At 49.5% G+C, this 21802-nt stretch overlaps 1 protein-coding gene across 3 annotated transcripts in view; it reads left to right on the top strand.

Moving 5' to 3' along the window:
- Positions 1–21802, top strand: part of LOC128272634 (low-density lipoprotein receptor) — a 218314-nt gene that overhangs the window by 156057 nt on the left and 40455 nt on the right. For 2 of the 3 annotated variants that reach the window (XM_053010471.1, XM_053010470.1), the window contains exon 5: positions 4412–4534. The exons of the other annotated variant lie outside the window; for it this stretch is intronic. In XM_053010471.1, coding sequence (XP_052866431.1) covers positions 4412–4534 — 123 coding nt within the window. The remainder of the gene's footprint in view (positions 1–4411; positions 4535–21802) is intronic. 3 annotated transcript variants of the gene reach the window in all.

Below are 21802 nucleotides of genomic sequence, written 5' to 3'. Positions count from 1 at the left end.
GCGCCGACCGCTGCATTCCCAAGACGTGGCTCTGTGACCGGGACCCGGACTGTCCCGGCGGCACCGACGAGCAGAACTGCGGTAAGGTGGTCTAGGCAATAGGGAAAATCGTTATCCCCGTTTCGATGTTGTGCACCTGTAAAGACCTGTAACTGTCACCAGTAAGTACCGGATTATTGGAATGGTCCGGACACCGGATTTACACCCCATCGATTGCTACGCCCGTTTGGGCAGATTACGTGCCCTCGGACCCCATCTTAATTGCCTGCCCTACCCCAGACCCACGTGCTTTTGACCCCCACAGCTTCTCGGCCGAAGTTACGCAGGTTTTTTGACAAATTGATGGAGATCAATATCCTCACCTACTTGTCGGGGAAACCTACAAACCCCTCCAAAGGAACCGAAAGAATCGGCACAAATCGCGTAGGCCCCATTCCCCAAGAACCGGCTCAGACGTAGGCCGTCTGGGCAGAGCGATGGGTTTCCGGCGTCCTCCAGCGACGGACCCAAAATCTCGATCGCCGACAACTTCCGGAACGCCGTTGCCGGAGATCTCGGACCAGTCAGCGAGATGAATTTACGGCGGCTCGGGTTCCGGTCCTATCTTCCAGGAAATAAATCCCAAACTTCTTCTATTGCGGCCATCTCCACCATGAAGTGTGTGTGTGTGTGTGTGGAACCATTGGAGCGATAACGAAGACCCTCTCGGCGGCCGTCTCCTGGTGGTTGTCCCTTGTTTTCCTGGACCGTGTCCCAAAAATCGGTGAGAACGGTGCCCGTGGTCAACAACGACCGGGTGCCACACCCCAAACCACTGGGTCGTGGCTTGGGCTGCCCAACAACAATTTACCTGCTGGACCCATCCGGTCACGCTGTGGGCCCTGAGCCCATCGGGCCTTCAGGAACTCGGTCCTGGTGTCGGTCAGGCTGGTGTCTTAAGCCGGGGCCGAAGATAATCCCACCGGAATGTTCACACCTTTCGACCATTTCCGTAACGGAATTAACACCGGAAATGCTGCGGGACATACACGCATCTCGCCGACATGCCGGCTTCCGGGGCCCATTACGTGGCAGAGAAGGACCTCTGCCCAGTAGTGGATCCGTGGAAGTATGTTAGAGGCCGCTGCCGCCTCCAATGTCTAATAACCACAAAGCATGTAGTTCCTCGTAGCTGTGGTGATGGAACTTTTCCTTTTCACTGTTACTTGGGTGTGTCTGTGTGTGTGCGAACTTCAGCCTGATGCTGGGCCTCCAGTAACAGCGGCACTTGTGTCCCTTGTCGTTCGTCCTAGCGCCCAACAGAGATAATAACTTTTAATGACGACATGTTTTCTGATTATCTTTATTATATTTGCACTCTCTATCTCTCTTTCTCTCTCAATCTCGCCATGGCACCCTGGAGTTCTGGCCGGCCCGTGGGTGCCTCTATTAGCTGGGCTGCGTGTTGATGGCCAGCTGTTTGCCCCATTCGGGAGCCAGCGCTGATAACTCGCGCCCCACTAGAAGGAGGTTAACGCACAAATTGTGCCGAGTGGAGTCAGTAAATGAAACATCCACTCGCACCGCAAGCTACTCGCCCCGAGGTAGCCCCGATGGCCTAGTTCGGGTCGCGTCTTGTACCATTGAGTTCTTACTATTTAACTTTTTTTGAGAGATTCAGTTGAACCCTTTTTTGTTGGCCTACGGCCGGAGAAAGGTCAAAAGAGCCCAACAAAATGGAGCCATGCTGTAAAGTCATAAAAACTGCCAACACGACCTCCGGTCCGAAAACACGGTCCGGTGTCCGGTGATGATAGACCAGCATAATGATACCGGGCCGGACACCGGTGCGTGCTGAAGTTCCCACAAGCTGATCCTAGAGATACTCTGCTCGATATCCTCCCACTGTCCTGCGCCCACAGTTGGATGACGGACCGTCTTGCTGAAGAGTGTGTCCCATGTACGCACACAAAAAAAAGGACGCGGGTAAAACGGTATCTTCCTTTGTCCTTCGACAGCCGGCGACCGCGCGCGCGGTCTCAGCAGATTGCGACCGAGCGTAACGAAAGGATATTACAACCCCTCTCTCGTCGCCTTGTCAGCTTCTCCGATTACCCGCGACTTCCAACGGACGGTCGGCCGTAATGGGTCGCACGAGTCCACCGTGCCCTACTTCCCGCCCGGGGTGGGTGCCGGCCATTTCGCCGCTCAGCTCTCTGCCCCTCCCGGCAGGCCCAAGGCCCCCGCCGTGCCGTGAGAGGGTCGACATTTTTATGGCTTGTAATTAAAGTTTGCAAACCAACAACAAACGCCGAACACGCTGCGGGCAGCAAAAGGATGTTGTAAAAGTTTCCTCTAAACGACGGGACAGATTGTTCCGCGCGAAGTTTGTTGTGGCGAGCAAAAAACGCTTTTCACCAGTGCGAAGGATGCAAAGCGAAGGACGGTGCATGCGGTGTCCCCGGGCAGGCTGTTGCAGCTTTTCGTTGACCATTTGATTTACGGTACGGCGGCGACTGGGCCGGGCGTCCTGGGGTTTGGGGAAGTTCTGGATGGCCGGAGCTAGACGCTTTTGTCCAGCGGATTGATAAAGCCACCGAACAATGAGCTTCAAACGTTTGATGTTCATTTAAACTTAAGTTCAATTCAAGCAGCACTTCGAAAGGCATTACTCAACACAAAAGGCCTTTTCCGGTAGTCCAGGTCGCTGCCGAAATCAAGATCGTCCAACTGTCGGGCGCCGCGTACAATGAATAATTACTATCACAATGGCTCAATCGGACATTTATTCATTTGGGGTTTTGTCAACCCCGGCCAGAACTTCGTTGTGCCCAAAGTGAATTTGTAAAAAGTATTCGCCAAGAACCATTCGGTTTAGACCTGGAATAATCCAATGATAAAAGCGCAAAAGTTCTATTCAATCTAACGTAACTGGCAGCGACAGTTGAAGTCTCTTGTGATGATTAGCTGGTATGATGTCTCTTCCTTGATGAACAGATACAGGTCTAATAAAACATTCACGTATCTGGGAAACGTATAGTTCGAACTCCCAGTGACAGACCAGAATGCCATAGTCTGCTCAGACAATGTGTTCAAAACACACTCCCGTTTAGTTTAAATAAAGCCCCACAGTAAAGCAGAGTCTCGGCTAATCCATGCCCTCCACTAGGAATTGCTCGAACGAAAGAGAACTCGACACACGCACACGCATTTCCTTTCTGCATCTGCATGCTTTCCAATTTGTGCTCGTCCCTGCGTACACCTTGAAACATTCAAATCGGTTCAATTATTCACCAAATGTGGTCTGTGACGCTCTTCGAACGCTGTGAGTCTTCGAACGTCTGGGTAAACGAACGCATTGCTCCTCCGCAGCACCGATGCATTGGCCTTAGCCTTGCTTTTAATCAAATTTTCAACCATCTCTTCGTCGTAAACGAGCCTACATCATCCTTCGCTAACATAAAGCGCCACCGCATTCGCCGGGGCCAACGGGATCGAATACCAATTTCGCAACGAGTTCTGGTGCAGGGGGGCTTTACGGATTCCGGCTTTTAAGGCTAACCTCCTAGAGTACTACAGGATGTCAGAAAGAACTAAGGTGTGCTTGGTGGAGGCATCGGTAGCATACTGAATGCTTGGGGCTTTGCGGCTTGGAGCCGGTATAAGCTGCGACCTTACATTAGAGAAGAATTTGCGCCAAAAGCTTTCGATGCTCCAATGCTAATGCTGACTCAATGGTTTAGTTTGGCATGTGAGAGGACTGATTTATTTAGCATAATTTTCTGATGTGCACATTTGCGTGAAGTAGTTTACCGTTTCGTTTTTCGTTTCGATTTCGTTTTTTTCCCCATTCATGTTGATGTACTGTATAAAGATTTTGCATCGTGCACTACATTTTGGTTGCCTCTTTTGTATTCCTGTTTTGTACACTGTTTCTTCCATTTGTTTTTCAATATCCCTTTACACTGTAAAGCTTTTTCTTTCTCCATGTTGTTGTGGGCTTTGGTGTGGATTGTTGTTTCATGTTACACGTTTTCTCGCTCTTTTCCTCACCCTTTCTGGTGACCAGTGAAGTAGTGACCCTTTCTGGTAACCAGTGCTCATTTAATTAACACAATTATTAATTATTTAGTTTAACACCGCGTCCGAGTGGCCTGTTTCCATCAACCTTTGACGTTACAGGCTACCGTGACCTCGTATATTAATCCGCTCTTTGTCCCGGTTGGTTGGGCTTCCCTTTTCTGTTCTCTCCACATTTTCCTTCCACTTTTAGCATGCGAGTGTTTCGCATGCATTACATTTCCGGAGGATTTCCGTGAAATAAAAAACTAATTGGGCGTTTCATTTTTCATCGTCCCGTGGTGCAATACGAAAACAAAAAAAACACCAACCATCGTGACTGCCCGACTTGACGACGCGCCACTAACCGCAGAGACCAAAGTGTGCTCGTCGGAGGAATTTACGTGCCGCAGCGGAACCGGCAACTGCATCCCACTGTCGTGGATGTGCGACCAGAACCGCGACTGTGCCGATGGCTCCGACGAAATGTCCTGCAGTGAGTACCCAGCCCGTTCTTTCTCTGCCAAGCCAATGGTTATTATTTTATTGCGAATGTTTTCCAATGCGGTTTTGGGGGATGTGTATTGTGCGCGCGAGTCAGTAACAGTCATGGCGCAGTGTAATGCGCTCAGGTCAAAAATCATTCCGGGTTTTTGGTTTTTCTCATTACGGACTGCGTGTGCGAACGATCGATCGTGCTCAGCGTGGATACTCCCGTGCACACCTCGCAGATCGCATTAATCAATTAAAATCGAGTTAATTTTCGAGTCCGGTCAATGCGCCGGAAATACCCCTCTCCTGCCGTACCAGCTCCACGGAAATTAATTTCGGATAGCTGGCGGCAGAGTGTGTGTGTGCCTATCGAGACATAATTTAATTGAAAGCCATAAGTTTCGACCGTCCGATGGCGCCTGTATGGCAATGATGTGTCCGGCCTGTCACAGGCTTCAGGCTCCTGGTCATCTTGGTCCGCCGTCGCTACGCTCGTGCTTTTGAATACGGCGGTGCCCTTTCGGTACGTGATTGGAAACTAAACATCTCATTTATCGGCCGAGGCTTTCTAGAGCGGACCCGCCGATGATTGGGCCCCGCGCGCGCGCGCGCCATTAGCTGATCAAATGACAGACGGAAAACAGCGCCGGTCGCCGGTCGGGGAAATGGGCCAACTTGGGCTCCGGCGTTCCGGGTTTGATTGGCGCTGATTGAGAGCATTTCGTTGATGAAGCCGCCACTAAAGTACGCGTCCACAAACACGCCGCAACTCGGAACGATATCGAAATTAAGGACCGTCCAATTTCTCTTCTGGTCAAGGGTTCGTTAGGCACGCACGCCAGCAGCAGCTCGTTACCGGGATTGTCCTCTCGCCGCCGCCCGATAGTGTGCGGGTCCCGTGGGTGGATTCTGTAAATTATTCCCAGAACCCTGCTACCGGCGCCAACGATTCGCCAGTTTCGCCTCGCGTTCCGGTTCCGGAACTCCAGTAATCAGTGCAAAGGCGATAAGGAGTTGGTAAATATCTCCGTTTACTTGCTTTGGTCTCGGGGGTGCTAGTCATTTGAGCTACTGGAGGAAAACACTATTTATCAGACGACAGCGTGCTAGAGATATTCGCTTAAAATGGCTGGAGCACTCAATGCTGGAAACCCCGCGACCGCAAGTTCAACACTGGGTGCCGATCGGTTTCAAAACCTGCAGTCACGGGATCTGTCTGCCAACTGACTTTCTGGTGGATGTTGCCAAGCTATCCGGTTTGTTAGCCAGCTAGGCGAGAACCTCCCAATCGCTTTAACCCTAGATATGTCTGTGTAATCTGACCACTTTTCCGTAACAGCACCCCGATAGCTGGCGTCGCACATCGAGCACAATGTTGATCCCTCTTTCGTCTACAGGCTGGATGGCTAATTAATGTTTCAATTACACGCTAAGAGTGCAAACAACCTCTTGTTTTCCGGCCGACAGCGCACCGATCTTCCGTCTGCGTTCGTCAGAACCCTGCTGTCCAGGGTTTCCCATCGAGTGTCCCAACTTGAGCCCAGCCTGCCACTTTGTGAAACGAAATTATGGCCCGCGTTTAATTTCATTACATTCCATCAAAACCTCCGGACTCATTGGGCTTCATTAAAACCGCCCCGCTGGTTCTTGGACCCTGAAGATATTGTGCTTCACAGGACTTCCGAGCCCAAGAGGTGCTACATTGAACCCAGCTCATGACGGGCGGCATCCTGATAGGAGTCGTAAAAAGTGGGACGTTTGACTGTAGAATATAGCCCCGGGGAGTCCCGGGTTGCCAGAGCCCGAACCGAATTATTTTTTTTTAGGTTAACAGATGAGATACGTCATTGAGCGTTGGCTTCAATGAGCCCCAAGCTGTGGGAACTATCCCCGCTCCTTTCTCATCCACATTTAACGGGCACTTAAAGGTGTTTACCTATACTTAAAGATTGTACCTTTCTGAGGATTATCGTGCGTAGCCCGATGGTCACCCGCCTGCCGGTAGCTCTGACCCTTTCAAACCCATTAACGTCGAATGATTGAAAAGCAAACCGTTTTGGGTCGCTATGAATGACCAAATCGAGCGGAGCAGAGACGACCATAATTTGAGACAAGATAAAATGGTCCCAACAAACGAAAAGGTCAAATATAATTTACCGCTGCTTATCCTGGTGACCCCTCTCTGCTCTCCTGTGAAACCTTTCCCGTTGGCAGGCTTGGGTGTCGCGTGGTTTTGGTCACGCTTTTGCGCCCGGATGCCCGTACGTCCGATGATGATCCCGGGGGTCGATAAATCCTTTGTCGTGCTAATTAACTTGCGCTACCGAAAGCATAATTTATAGCGTTGACCAGCGAGCAGCGAGTTGGTCGGAGTCGGAGCTAGCGGGAACTCGATGCCAGAGATTCAGAGTGTCAGATTAAAAGAGGGCTCGTGTTGCTTGTTTGTACCGGTCAATTATACTTCCGCGGATCGCTCATCGCCTTCGCCCAGTTCCATCACGCGCGTCACAACAGCAGCAGCGACAAATGAGACGCCGTGTGAGATGCTGAGTGCTCCGGAGGGACGCTAGTGTCAAAGGGCATCAAAATCAGGATCGTAATCTTCCACCATAAAAAAGAGAGCGAACGAGACTTTTCCCACCGAAAAGCCGCCCGGCGTCACGTTAAGAACATCAGCTGAGCTGAGTGGCTTAGAAGGGCCGCGTAAGACGAGCCGACGACGGACCACACCTCCCGATATGATGATGGCCCCGGGAGCCCGCGGCCAAGCCATCCATCCGGTCATAAAAGTAATGAAAAGTCATAAATTTTAAAATTTTCATATTAATGACCCCATAAAACGTGGCACACTCTGTATGCTGGTGGCGTGCGGCGCGTCAGAGGTCGGCAAAAAATTGCCCCATAAGATCCTGAGCGGTTTTGCGTCTCGCGACGGAGCCCTAACCCGGATTAGGATAAGCAGGGATACCTGCTGCTGGTACTACCCTCGGGCGACACGGCTGCGGGTTGATTTGTTGAGGCCACCTGACAGGTGCAATGGGCGAAAACAATTCGGACGGCCCCGGCAGCTGCTCTACGGCCTATAGCCACACGCAGTACAGTGTGCGGCTTCCTTCCAGGAGTTCCGAGGAGTGGTGAAGATGATGTAACCATCCTGTAAGCGGCGCAAATTGTTTTCGCGAACCCGGGAACCCTGCGTCGACTCGCGGTGGTCGCTGTCGTTGTCGGCAGCTGACACCCTTGGCATGAGCATGAGCGCTCTCGACACGAACATAGTTGATTATGAAAAATGTATTTGCCTCCAAAGAGCGACACCGTCATAGCCGCACGTAGAGCCCCACCAGAGAAGCTTCATTTTAGTACACCACCGGCAGAGAGCAAGCGGTCGAAAGAATATATTTCGTATTCAGTTCGTGCACGAGAATCTAAAAAGGACCTCAGATCTTCGTCGACAGACCTGGCTACTGGCTCTCCTGCCGATGAAGACGATGAAGTCGAATGCGCTGCACACACACACACACGGCACCGGTACCGCTGAATATTGGGATGTGCAATTTTCGGGTCGCCTCCCGAAAAAGGATCTCACACCTTCGGCACCGCGCCGTCACCAGATGACACCACTGAACTTTCACGTGTGTAGCCGCTTGGGTGCCACACGCTCAGCGGTACGGGTGGAATCAGCATACGCGCTGGTCGTATTAATATATCATTCATAACACACATACACACACAGTCGCTCCGTCGAGCCCTCGGAGCCTCGGGCAGCCAGCTGGTGTTCGCTGGCAACGTGGGACCACCGGCACCGGGTGATAAAGAAAGCAAATGCACATGCACCACACACAGACCCCCCGCTGTGTGTGTGTGTGTGCTGTATGTACCCAAAAAACTAAAACGCCAACGAGGGAGATAAACTCCTGGGGCTCCAAGGGTCCGGAGCTCCAAGATGCCTCTTTTGCATGAAACGTGCGGGCCCCTCCGAAGTAAGCTGAACTTTATAACACACACACACATGCAATCAGACTTTTTTATGACTGTTCGTCCTTGTCCGTTTCCTGGGGCCGCGCTCAGCGGGCGGTGCTTTTTCCGGTTGCCGAAAGAGCTTTTAAATCGCTCGCCGCACTCCGGTGGAAGCTTCCGTTTCTAGTAATGAGATTAAAACTTCCCAACAAGAGAAAAGGACAGCCAGACTGCTTCTGGTGTCCTTTTTTTTCTTCCAGCACACCACTCCATAGAGGAGGGCAGGTTATCTATGGGGGATTAGCCTTTAACGACGGCGTGAGAAGGCTGATATAACATCTCTAGGCAATCCCATGCGCCGTAATGGGCACCTCCTTCTGGGAACCTTACAGCCTGACGTGGCCCAAAGTGTGGCCGGTGGATTCGAACTCATGTGTGCGACAGTCAGAACCGACGGACTGCTGCTACCCGCACGCACCATCAGAAGGCTGCTCGGCTGCTGGGTTAGTCAAAATCGCATTTAATTACTTCACATCATCCTTGGTCCTTGGTTGTTCTTTTTCTCTCCGCACTGCTGGCACTGGGTGAGATTTAAACGGCGGTTCGTAAGATTAAAACGTTTCTCGACACCGTGTGCCCTTGGATGAGATGCTCCCGAAGAAAGCTGGCCCGAAGATCTGGGCTGCTCAAGGGATTGCACCTCTATCAACTACAAGCACTGCCCAAATGGGAGGCGTCCTGCCTAATCCTGCCAGGAGATGAGAGCCATCTTTGCCTCACACAAACACACACACACAGGGGGAAGGCACCCATATCAATCTTTCGGACACACGGTATCGTGCCCGCTCCGACGCAAGTCTTCCCGCAAGCGTTTTCTTCAGTGTTTTAAGTTTATTCCGCTGGTCGGATTTCCCTAATGGACCTCGAGACCCAGCTTCGGTTCGGTTCGGAGTGCAGGGCCGTTCCTGGAACGTTCCGGTACCGCGAAACCGGGCGCCATTCCCGCACGCCGTGGGTGCTTCTGGCAACGACTTTCCCGGCTCCTTATCTTCGGCAATCGAGCGGAATCAAAGGAACGATTTTTCATTTACCTAATTGAACCCATGTTAAACTTATCATACCCGGGCCAGGGTCAGTGGGGTTGGCGGTGGAAAGGTGATGCTGCACACCACGGCCACGGGGCATCCGATCAGCTCAGCGCCCATCAGTCAGCGTACCGATAGAGAGATCAGGTCGCTCCCGCGGAACAATCTCAAAAGGAGTGAAGAATTTTTAAGGCGCTTGTCAGCTCGTGTGGTTTCAAGCAGTACACGTTTCGTTTCGGAGCTCGCCATTCTCCCAGCTCGTATGGGTTTCGCAACCCATCAGTTGGTCCTTTTTACGCTTCCGTAATTCTGCGGAATCCACTCCTCGGTGAAGGTCTGGCCGACCGTAGAGATCGAAACGATCAACGATGCGTAGTTCGTGCTCAAACGAAAAACATCAGAGTTCCTGCAAGCCACGTTCGGCTTGCCAATGTCGCGTCGTATAGGGTGCTCCATCAAGTGTTTGGATTTTAGCCTACCTTTCAATTACTGTACTTCACTTTACTTTCAAAACGTCAAACTTCATTCTTGGAATTGTAACCAAATGGTAACAACTTGCAGAAATATTAAATATTAAAAACTTATTTCCAAAGTGGTGACTCAACTCAAGCTGAACGAAATTTGAAAAACTCTTTTAATTTAAGCTCATTTTCACCTCGTTGGTTATGTTAATCAACAGAATTTTATTTGGGGTTCGGAAAACCCACATGTCGTGCAAGAGAAGCCAATGCACTCACAATGTAGTAACTGTTTGGTGCGGATTTCGGTCTGACGGCATCAGTGACCCATTTTTATTCCAAAAAATGAAGAAGGAGCCGCCATAACCATGGATGGCGTAAGCTACCAAGAAATCTTGGCTGATTGGTACTTCGACGAAATTGAAGCTGAAAGCTTGGACGACATTTTGTTTCAACAGGACTGTGGCCACGTGCCATACAGCAAAAGGCCACAATCGCCTCATCTTTGGAATCCAAACAACTAGATGAACCACCCTACATATATTGGCTCATCAACTTTCTAATAATCGAAAGTGCCGCCCAATTGATGAACTTTGCAGCAGCATCAGCACCAGCTCCTGTCCTACATCTCATTAACAGCTGATGGCTACGAATGCTGAGCCTGGGGTGCCCTGGACTGAAGTCCGCTGCCTGAAGATTTATACCCTTTCCGCACGTGCTCTGCGTAGCTAACATTCCGCCTCCGGACACACCCCGGACACGCCTTCGACGCTCAATAGCCACCTCTGGGCCAGACCGTGCACCAGCAGATCCATCAAAATTATCCCCAGACCCAAACTTTCTCGCCGGTCCTGCCGTCGTGCGTGCTGGAAGTCGAGGCGCCCTACATGGCAATGAAAGTTTGGCGAGCACCGTGAGCACACATATCGGCATCGGCGGTCTATGCTGATGTATGCGCAACGTAATCGTTCCGACGGCCATCCGCTGAACCGTCGCTGTGGGGATCTAAAAGGTGTAAGGCCCTAGGATCTAACTCTTGCCAAATTCGCAACCTACCCAGAACTACCTTAATACCAGGATATGGATATGTCGGGCCGGGTTGCGAGACCTTCCCCGGCCAGCAAACTCCTGTCGACGGGGCGGATCAACCGGGCGCATGAGTCGCAAGAATAATGATGAACCCCACCCCTCCCGGAATCGGGTCTCGTGTCGAGAATGTAATGAGCAAACAAGATTACCTCCAGCCGAAAAGGTGAATGATGGTGAGATGTCCACCTTCACCGACTTCACGGTCTCCACGAGAGTGGTCAAGTCAGCCGTTGAGGTTTTCGGCTAAGCCCGACGGCTTTCGAAGGAAGTCGATTCCGGGAAGCACCAAACACGCTTCTGTGTGTGTGATCTGGATAAAATTAAATGCCGGTACACAAGTTCGTCAAAGCTCTGTGCCCTTGGCCAACCGCTCAATTGACCAAGGCACACTCCCGGGTCCCGGGTGTTACACTCCAGGCTGCAAGTCACCCCACAAAGCAGCTGTCAAATGCATTTTTCATGCCAATCTGCTCCAATTTCGGGGTTTCCGGCCGGTGGCACCTTTTCAAGCTTCGCCAGCAGCACCTCACAAGCAGCCCGGTCTGTTCATCTACCGGAAAAAGCGTAACGGTTCGCAGAGCCCACAAATCAATCGATACTAGCAGGAAGTGGTGCCCGGATGTTGACTTCCTGGTATTTCCGAACTTCACCGGTCGCATTCGTTTTCGGTCGCTCTGTCCCGATCGCGGTGGCAATCGTGTCACGTTACTCAGAGTGTGAGTTGGGTCTGTTTATTTTTTTGGATCTCATCGGTACCTGCCCGTCCACCCGCGAGAGAGGATCAGAGAAGTTTGGCATCAAATTAAAAGTTTTCACTTCGCCCGTTGCAGTGGCGGCAGCCAGCCAGCCAACACGTAGCGTTACTATGCGTCGGGTGTTTAACTTTTGAATTACTCATCTACACTTCCGCCGGGCAAGCTGGGGCAAAGGCATTTGGAGCCACGAAATTCGAGCGTCGTAGCCCCGTGAAACCACGTGTCCTCTGCATGCGACTTCAAAGGTCGGTCCGGTGTCCGGAGTGTGTTTGGCCGTTTTGAGCGGTTTGAGTCAGGTGTGGCTCGGTTCGTTTGATAATGCTGGCCACTCGCCACTAGGCGGTAGTTCGAACGACGGGCCAAATATTTGTAGAATATTTGATGATGAGCAAAGTTTCTTTTGCCCCTACCAAATCTAATAGTCGAAATTAAGGCTGCCGCGCGATACCGATCACGGTGCACTGCGAAAGTTCGGAACCAACGAGAACGTTGCTTGTTGTTTGTAGTTTCTGGTTCTATTGCTGCCAAAAACATTGACACTCCAATCTGTTTCAAAGTTTACTAATTACTTTGACTACAAATTGACTAATTTACAATTCAATGACCGTCCTATTGGGCAGAGCTGCTTCGAGTTTCAGCACGAGCAAATTTACCGCTTGGCCATATTCCGCATACCGATCGGGTATATAAATTCAGTCCGAAAATACAGTTGGGTTTTTTTCATTTCCTCTATTTTGAGAAAATGACTTATTTAGTGTCTGAATGTAACAACTTTGTCCGTTTTTAATTTGCAGCTGACTACGACTAACATGAGGGATTAAAGTATTTTTTTAAAAGGAAAAGGTGATGTGAGGAACTGTTCCAAAAAAAGGCCGAGAAGTTCACAATCATACATAGTCTGTCTCAAAGTAAACAGGACTTTTTCAAAATAAGAACAACAATTTATTCTATTCAAAATAGTCTCACTCACGCAATAGAATCACTCCCTGGCGTAATCACGAACTTGGCTTGGCCGACATGAAGCTCGTCGTTGATGTCTTCACGACCGTATTGCATCAATTTAAACGTTTCGGTTAAACGTTTTACCGAGTTTAAAACAAAATTTGATATTGGCTCTTTGTTTAATGCTCATTCTCGTACCGACAACACAAACATACTGTCACTTTAGGCGCAATAACTCTCAGGCCTTCCAGTGGACCAAATGTCATGAAATTTTGACTTCCAGTCTGGAAAGGATGTACTTTTCCAACACATATACCCACATCAAGGTGACGCCACCGGAAATGTCCCTATTGCAAATGTTCTGTTTACTTTGATGCAGACTGTGTACCTAGAACGCTATTTCTCTTCAATACCTCCCGATTCGACAACTACGTAACTATGACTTCGCATGGCCATTTTAATTTGCCATCAGACCCATTTTAATTTGCATAGACATCAACTATGGTCGCTATGGACGACCTACTTTAGCTTTCTGCAACAGAGCCCAAGTGGGACTCTTAGGAGCTGGAGTGTACTACTAGGAAACAGCGATCCGCGCAAAATGTTTTGAGAAAACAAACCGACACAACGGTACGATAGACCCAATACCTAGCGCTGAACCGAAGCATTCGGTATTGATTTTATATCTTCTGGCAACAGTTATTTATGTCCCGAACCGTGACAGCTCACGGCACGGCGGACTAATGCTGTCAACCGACCGCCTGCCCACCCCGGGGAGGACAAAGCTTTCTGACGGCTGCAACCGGAAACGGCCACGGAATCAATCAGGCTTTTCTCGCCGTGTTACCGGCTGACGGATGATGGACCGGTGCTGGATTAAATAAACTATTTTCCGTCTTTCGTGCCCTTTTCGTGACTCCGGTGCGCCCTCGGCCGCGCTGTCACTGCCGAACTGTCCGCGGACAAGAAATGGATGAATATTTTATCAATTCCTCTGCCGTGATGGCCGTGTTGCCTTCGTTACACGGCGCGACTCCTTCGCCTCGCTCTGACAAATAGAGCGAATAAAGGCTGATTTATAACGTTTCCTCGGGCGGGAGGCGCTTCATTTCGTCGCGCCCACAACAATCGGGCACCGAATCGCGTGCCCACGATTTGGCAAAGAAGCCGGTCCTGCTGCTGCTGGTACCTGGTGCTACCAGCTCGGATTGCGGGTAATCAATCATCGATACGACTTCGGCGGCGTGGCTCCACCTGAGCTATCAGAATGATAGGCCAACGATAACAGTGCGGGACTCCAGCGTCTTAAACCGGAAACCGATCGTGTCCTCCAGTGTCCTCCAGTGTCCTCGGTGTGTGTAGCGCATTAACGAGCCAGCTTAGCAGTGGTGCTCCCGCCATCAATCTCACCCGAGGACTGATTCGAGGCCATAATTCGACACTGGCCGAGGAAGTCGATAAATCCCTCGCTGCTGTGCGCGCACTGATTTCGTTTTCGACGCTTCGATCACTTTGTGGCTTCGATTGCCACAATCAGGGCATACAATTAGGTCGAACGGAGCTCCCCTCCCGCTCCAAGTGCTGGGGCCCCAGTGGCCATCACCCCTGGAACCTAATTTGGCCTCACTAATAGATTTCGCTTTCTTTCGGCCACGGCCGACACTGTGATGCGGCCTTGGACACCGTTGCTGAGGGACCCATTTTCTTGCGCGATGGCGATGGCTCAGGTATGAAAAATGATTCGAACGACGTGATTTATGGGCCGCCATTTTGTTCGGCTGCGAAGGTGGGGCCCGGCAAAGCAGGGGCTAGCAATCGGATCGGGGCGAGAAAGAATTTGCGGTTCCGTGCGGGTGCGGACCTGAAGACTCCCGACAAACAGGTTGGTTGGTTGGTTGGTTAGGTGGCCTTTAGCGTTTTTCTACATGGTTCCGAACGCCTACAGTGGCGAACCGACAGAAACAGAGAGAGAGAGAGAGCGATGGCCGTGGTCCTCAATTTGTGCAGCAAGCGATTCTGGTGGCTCTTCCGGTGGTTCTTTCGACCGACCGAAACCATGACGACCGCAGACCCAGACTGAGACCACCGGTCGGCCCGAGGTAAATCTTCATGGCGCTTCTTCGTAGTCGTCGTACCCAGCCGTAAGAAATCTCCATAAATTCCGGGCGAATTGAAACAATTTATGATGACTTCTGGGCGGTAGCCCGACGGGTTTGGTGTCGGGATGATTGGAGCAGAGCCCAGACCGGATCGCTTAAGCGCTGCACAGTGGAGTAGCAGTTTATTGCAGCGGCCGCCGAGTGGGCTCTCGCTAGATTTATTGGCTCCCGACTCCTTCCGGTGGCGTGTACCGCCGCACCGCCTCCCCTTCAGGTGGTTTTTATGGGTTCATTAGGCGTGGCAAACGAGGCAAATGGCGACTGTGGCCGGGGGATGTAGGATTGTAGCGGACCCTCCGCCAGGGCTAATGGACGGAATACTGGCGCGGTACGTCCACCGAGACCGCCGAGTCTTTGCCCTGCCCCTGCGCGTGGCAGGGTTGCTCTGGGACCTATTCTTCCCTAAACAAACCGCCTAATGACATTCACTTAAACAGCCCACCTCCTCGCCCATGCCGAGTGCCGAGAGAATCCAAAATTCGAATCCATCAAGATTAACCTCACTTTACGATAATGGAAATTCGGGCGATCCACAACTCCACTCCCCCGGGGGAACGTAGCCAATTCCCGAGTGTGTAGGGGTTCGCGGATTTCATTTAACTGTTGGAGCGAGTCCTGCCTCCGAGAATCGAAAGCATAACCATGTTCTGGAGCTCCCGCAAATGTCGCGCCGTGTCGAGGCTGTTGTCCAGCGACGGCTGATGGCTGATGGAACCTGCTTGTTAATCCATTAGAAGCACCAAGCACTGTGGTTAGGCTCCAGGGGCAAACCGCCGGCCTAGCCACAGAAACCAGTCCGCGGGGATAACCACATCCAGGGACACTATCCCGGGCACTCCGATGGAAGGCTGCATCGGGCAGCATTTTAATTAATTGCCCATCACCCCACACAGCCTATCGAAGCCTATAGGTCTAGCGGTCTCCGGTGCCTCGTCCAGACTTCAATAATCAAATCAAAACCACACCACCCAATGCCGGCTCAAAGCGATTCATTTGATTAAGATGCCGGTCAGACGGCCCGAGTCTAGCCGGGCCGTCGGTTGCCTTGGCCCGGAATGGAAAGCCGTCTATTAAAGTCGCGTCCGGTGGCACCTTCGATCGGGTACCCCTGAAGAAGGGTGGCACGTCTCGCTGGCTTAGATTAAGACATCCGCTCTCGGGTGGCTACGAAACGAAATTAGAAGCCCGGTCCACTGCCGATGGCGCACGCACGCAAGTCGACTCGACCCAACTTTGACTACTATTTCCTGATAAGCATCGGGGAGGCAGCAAACTGCTGCTGCTGCATTGCGTCTCCGTCAATAGTTCTTCTCTGTCGGGTCGGGTTTTCCGGTTCCGGGCGTGTCCCCGAGGGGGAAACGTCTGTCTTTGACCTGCGCGTGTGTGCTCGGAAGTCATTCGCATCACCTGCGCCCCAACGGGGACCGGCCGGGAAACCATCTGCAGTCATTCCATTCGCCCATCGCACGGTCCGCCCGGTAGCTCGGGAACAATGTGGCACCCAGCAACTATCGACCACTCGCCGATGGCGCTCGGGGCGGACGTGTTTCGCAACCCCAACGATCGTCTATTAATTTTTATTGTATTTATGGCCCACGTTATGATTTGGAATTCGATTTTCTCTCGCCGCATTCAGAGGTCCTTGGGCTGCTCCGGTGGGCGTTCGCCCAGCCCAATCGCCCAGTCTTAAGTAACGATCGGGATCGGTCGGAGCTCGCGGTGGTGGGCCCACTGATGACTGGAACCGTTTACGGGGCGTTTCTCGAATGCCGGTTCCGAAGCGGCGACCAGCTTGGAGGACCTCCACATTGTGAACCAACGGTTCAACGCCGACGCTGATATTCTTTTGTACAGTCCCCGGACAACCCCGGGTCCGGCTGGGTGGAAATGAAAAATTCAATTACTGTTAAGCTTCGTTAAGTTAAGCTCGCCTTTTAAACGATGGCCCAGCCAGCGTGTTTGTGCGGCCCAGCTGTGAGTTCACGTGTTTTTTTTTTTACATGAAACCCGTTTTCATTATAAAGCTAAACCGGCGAAATAATTTTAATTGAATTTTTTCTCACGGGCTTGGGCATTGTCTAAATAAAGTGATCGGGCCCCATAAAGGGTGTGGATAACAATATGTTGCCTAATTGTTTAGTATCTGTCCATACAAACAGCAAACGGTCAGCGTAGCGCTTTGTATTCCTTTTTTATCGGATTCCCAAAAATCCGTTTTATTGAAACTTAGCTCAATCCACAATACATTTAAACAACAAATGACTGCTTGCTTAGAGTTCACTTTTTTCGTTCAGTTTGCTCAATAAGTTTAATCATACAACAAAAACTTTAATGTGCGGTATTTGTACAAATGTGTGAGCCCCTCCTTAAATAAGCATCACGAGAGAATATTTGATAATCTCTTCACTTTTAACCCATAGACTAAAGAAAAACCAAACAACCAAAATGAATAATTTTATAAGAAACAAATTTTAAGCAATAAAGTTGATTATTTCAAGATTACACTTACCTTTGATTAAAAACTATTCATATTTGAAATATTTTTTTCTCATTTCTCAGTACTGTTAGTTTTTCTATGTTGAATTGTTTTGAGTTTAGAATTATTCATGAGGTTTTAATATAGATGGCATTACTCAGTAAATGTCAATTGATTTTTAATGAAGTATGCGTCTGACAGGTACTGTCATTACGCATCTAACGCAGTGCAGGTTTTTTGGTTAAAGTGAAAAGAACACCTTTTATAAGCATCCTTAAATGTGGTGTTTTGTTTCTGGTAAAGTGTTTTCGCGGGGAGTACTTCTTCATTACTTCAGTATGAAGAAAAGCGCTACCGAAAGCCATCGTATTTTAATGAATGTTTATGGTGAACCTGCTGAGAGAACGTGTCAGATGTGGTTTGCGCGGTTTAAAAGTGGTGTTTTTGGTTTTGCAATACCAAAAGCAACCTGGACAGCCAAAAAAGTTTGATTATGAAGAATTGGCAGCATTGCTCAGAATAATACAGGAAACAGGGAAAGAAAACTTTTCTATTCCTTCAATATTTTACACCAATGGTGTTCAATATCTAGTTTTTGAATTTTATAAACGCGAAACAATAGCAAAGAAACCCTTCACTTCCGTGTGAACCCAACGGTGGACGCTCTTGCGACACCCTTGCGATTTCAAATTAACCCTAGTAAGGGGCCACCCCGTCGAATAAGTAGCGTTCTGAAGTACGGTCAAGAAAAGGACCATCAAAAGCAACCGCATGGCGCACTGTTCGCCAACGGTTTTCGCAACGAATTGAATTAATAATTTGCAAAGATAATTACACATAAGTGCGCACTACAGAGTGTGGCAGAGTACCACAAAACCCGCCGACAGCCTCTTGCCGGTCCGGAGCTACACTTGACGGGCTTAGCTTGCAGTGACTTTCGGAAAGCGTACCGAAGCCACTCAGGCGCCGCTATCCCGTTGGGCTTTGCTGTGATGTTGTGCCCACCAGCGCCGCCAGCAGCGCCACCGATAGCTCATAAGCTTCCCTTCCCGGAGGGATGCGAAAGTTAATTTTCATCTTCTGGAAACAATTAAACCGATCCACGCCGCCGTCGTCGTCGTCGTTCTCGCGATGGCTGCCTGCCCGCCTCGAACGCCTGGTGGTGGCGCGGCCTGACACGACTCTCGCGCGAAGGCACCCAGCAAAGCGAGACGAGCGAGAATAAAAACCGAAAGTCTGTCGGTGTGGCTGGTTTGGTGATGAATTATGCTGCTAATGTCTAGTGAAGTCTATTAAGCAACTGCCTCTTCAAGCCAACCGAGCTCGAGGCATCTGCATCGGTGGGTTGCGGGAGGGATTTCCATGATGGTTTTGAAATAATTAGTTTGCTTCTGATGGTGTGGAAAATGTGTATTTTGTGTTTCGTTTTCATACATGGTGGCGTTCGGTACTCCTGCTGGGGAATTTTTCAACCCACCTTGATATGCCTTTAAAGCACAGCGTCAATTGAAAGTCTACATGTTTTCCATCAATTATCAAATAACACAACCTAGAACGAATTGTCAAATAAAATCAAGTTTTATTAATTTTATAAGAAACGTTACCACGAAAACTTCCATTCCCAGCATTGCATTCGTAGCCTGCTTTTAAAACTTCAGTTCATAGATGTAAGGCTTAATATCCATAGCCATCAGAGTTTCCGATCCTTTGACACCGTTGGGAACTAGACGACCGTAAACTACCAGGCGCCTCCATCAGTTCAATTGCATCAGCCACCTGGCGTCTCCATTGCCCACGAGAGAAGATGGCAAAAAACGGATACGAAAACTTATTGATTGAATTGTGGTTTATGAGTGATTTGATTCACTTCGATCAATGAAAAAATCGATTACTTACGATTATAAAACATTGCCATTTACCCTTGCTGCAGCGCCACGCTGCGGTAGTACGACGCCACCAACCAATTTATGGTTATGCTGCATTTTCTTTTCTGTTTTTTTTCCTCAATCTTCAGCGCATTCGGTTCCATATTTATTGATCGGAACCTGCTCAATGCTGCCAGTGTACCGATCATTACCAAGTACGACACCGTTGGTCGATGCATTGCCTTGCGCTCAAAAAGGACTCCATCGAGTATCTATCGTCGTCGATGGTTGGCGGTTTCATCGTGGTTTTTTCTCCTCGTTTTCTCATTCGCGAGATTCGCGAGCACCCTGACCGTACCGATATGCAGCGACCTCAACGCTTGGTGTACGTTAAACTAAAAGTTCGTGGTCGAAACCGGCTCCGAGAATTGCAATCGTGACATTCAGCGCTCCTGTTTTGTGGGGCCCACCCCAATCGAACTGAACGCTGGGTCGGGAGCCAAGGAAGCTTTGGTGGTCTTAAATTAATGGTATGAAATCGGTTTTCCACTTCGCCTCGAAGGACTTTTCATATTTTCTTTCTCTCGCCTCGCTTGTTTCCCCGGGTGCATGCGGTTCGGTGTTACGGACGAGAAAAACTTTTGGCAACTGGTCAAGGCGATAAAAGTGAACGATGAAAAATGGAGGGCCATGCTCCACGCTGCGCTAACTTTACTCGTCCGGTTGTTTCGTTCAATGTTTTCCCGGCCCTTTTGTTGTGGTCAACGATCGGAGGTAGAAAAGAAGATTAAATTGACCACAAATTGGTCCATCGGTTCGCTTCGCCCTGGTCTTTGCTCCTGTTCCTTGGCGAGCACCGGCGCAAAAACACGGCACACAAAAGGACTCGTCGACATGCGGCGGCGAGCCAAACATCCTTCAACAACAAATGCTCAACTGCTCAACTAAATGAGCTCCTTGATTGTCGACAACCAAAATGGACTCCGAAGGGTTTCCGGACGGTACGTTTGGTGCGTTTGAATGGCGTTGTTTAGGTTTTATATTTTTCGCCATATTTCCCGTGCTCCATCCGCGGTGCGCATGCATCGCCAACATTTGAAGTGTCCTTCGTGTCTCCTTCGCCATAGATCACTTCCATCCTGAAAGGAGCTCCGGAGTTGGAAGCCTGGGCTGCTCCCTCGATGGCATTCGAGTGAATTGAGATATTTCTGTAAAAATGAACCGACAAAAGGAAAAAGGTTGCTTTTCTTCGCCTCCGAGTGGCGATCGGTTTGCGTTGAACAGTTGAGCAGCATATCAGTTTCGCTTCAGCCACCCAGCAGCGTGTCCAAAAAGGGGCCGCCCAAGAAAAGGTCCAGCGTGTCCAGCAGACTCTTAAGACGCTGAGAGCATAACAAAGTATAAAAAGGAACGTTGGCAAAACGGGTGAAGGCTTCACAGTGTTCGGACGACGAACGCTCTATTGGACGGCGATGATTTCAAAAACACTGAACCTTGAAATGGCCCTGTCCAGCTTACCCGGCAGCCACCAGGTGGCGGCGGCAGCGCGTGTCGCAATCTTCAATTTCCACCCTGGATATTTTCGTTCCATTGAAAAGCGAATTAGGAGTCTAATCGATTCGGCAAAAGGGTTCCAAACGGAAGGCTTCGGCCCAATGGTTGCGGTGAATGGTTTCATTCACCAAACGGCAGTGGGACACCGCGACGTTATCGGTAGGACTCATCCATTTTCCAAAGGTGTTTTTATTTAATCAACAAAATACTTCCATACATCAAATACGATTCGATTGTTTCGATTCAATGTGGTTTACTCTCTTTCGTGTCAGCTGTTCAAACTAATCCAACGTAAAAGTCTATCCAGTCCAAATGGAACCGGATGTTGTTGCTGAATAAGTTAAATACATTTAAATTATTCACTCTATCTTGAATTGTCCAATTGTCTATCTTGATTCTCTTCGTACAAAGAACGAAGAACGTACCGGGCCGTATTTATTAAATTTACTCAATAGTTAACTAAATCTAACTTAACCCGTTGCCGAAGTTGCCCGTTGACTGGTTTTTGTATAAATAAATAAATTAATTAATTAACAAGTTTACTTTATGAAATAAAATATTCCTATTTGATCGAAAACCATTGCCAAACGATAAATCATTTCATTTAAGTTACCCAATATGTCACCAGATTAACATCACCAGTTAAGTTGACCGGTGGTTATCAGAATGCTGTATCATTTCTCTATAAAACTAAAGTAAAATTGGTTATACCCTATGTTTTTACTCGATTTAATGATTTACTGTCGGATCAACGATATACTTGTAGTTGAAGTTTGTTAGTTTTATTTATTCCATTTCGTTCCAACATGTGCTGCACAAATTTTTACACGGAATTTGCCTTCACGGATAACTGCACAGTACGGGACTCTCACATACGGGAATGGTTTGGCTCTCAGGACACAAGAATTTAAAAAAAAGGAACTAAATCAATT

The sequence above is a fragment of the Anopheles cruzii genome, chromosome 3 (assembly GCF_943734635.1).
Source record: "Anopheles cruzii chromosome 3, idAnoCruzAS_RS32_06, whole genome shotgun sequence".
In the NCBI taxonomy this organism is placed as follows: Eukaryota; Metazoa; Arthropoda; class Insecta; order Diptera; family Culicidae; genus Anopheles; species Anopheles cruzii.
This window is presented reverse-complemented; position numbering and strand designations above follow the sequence as displayed.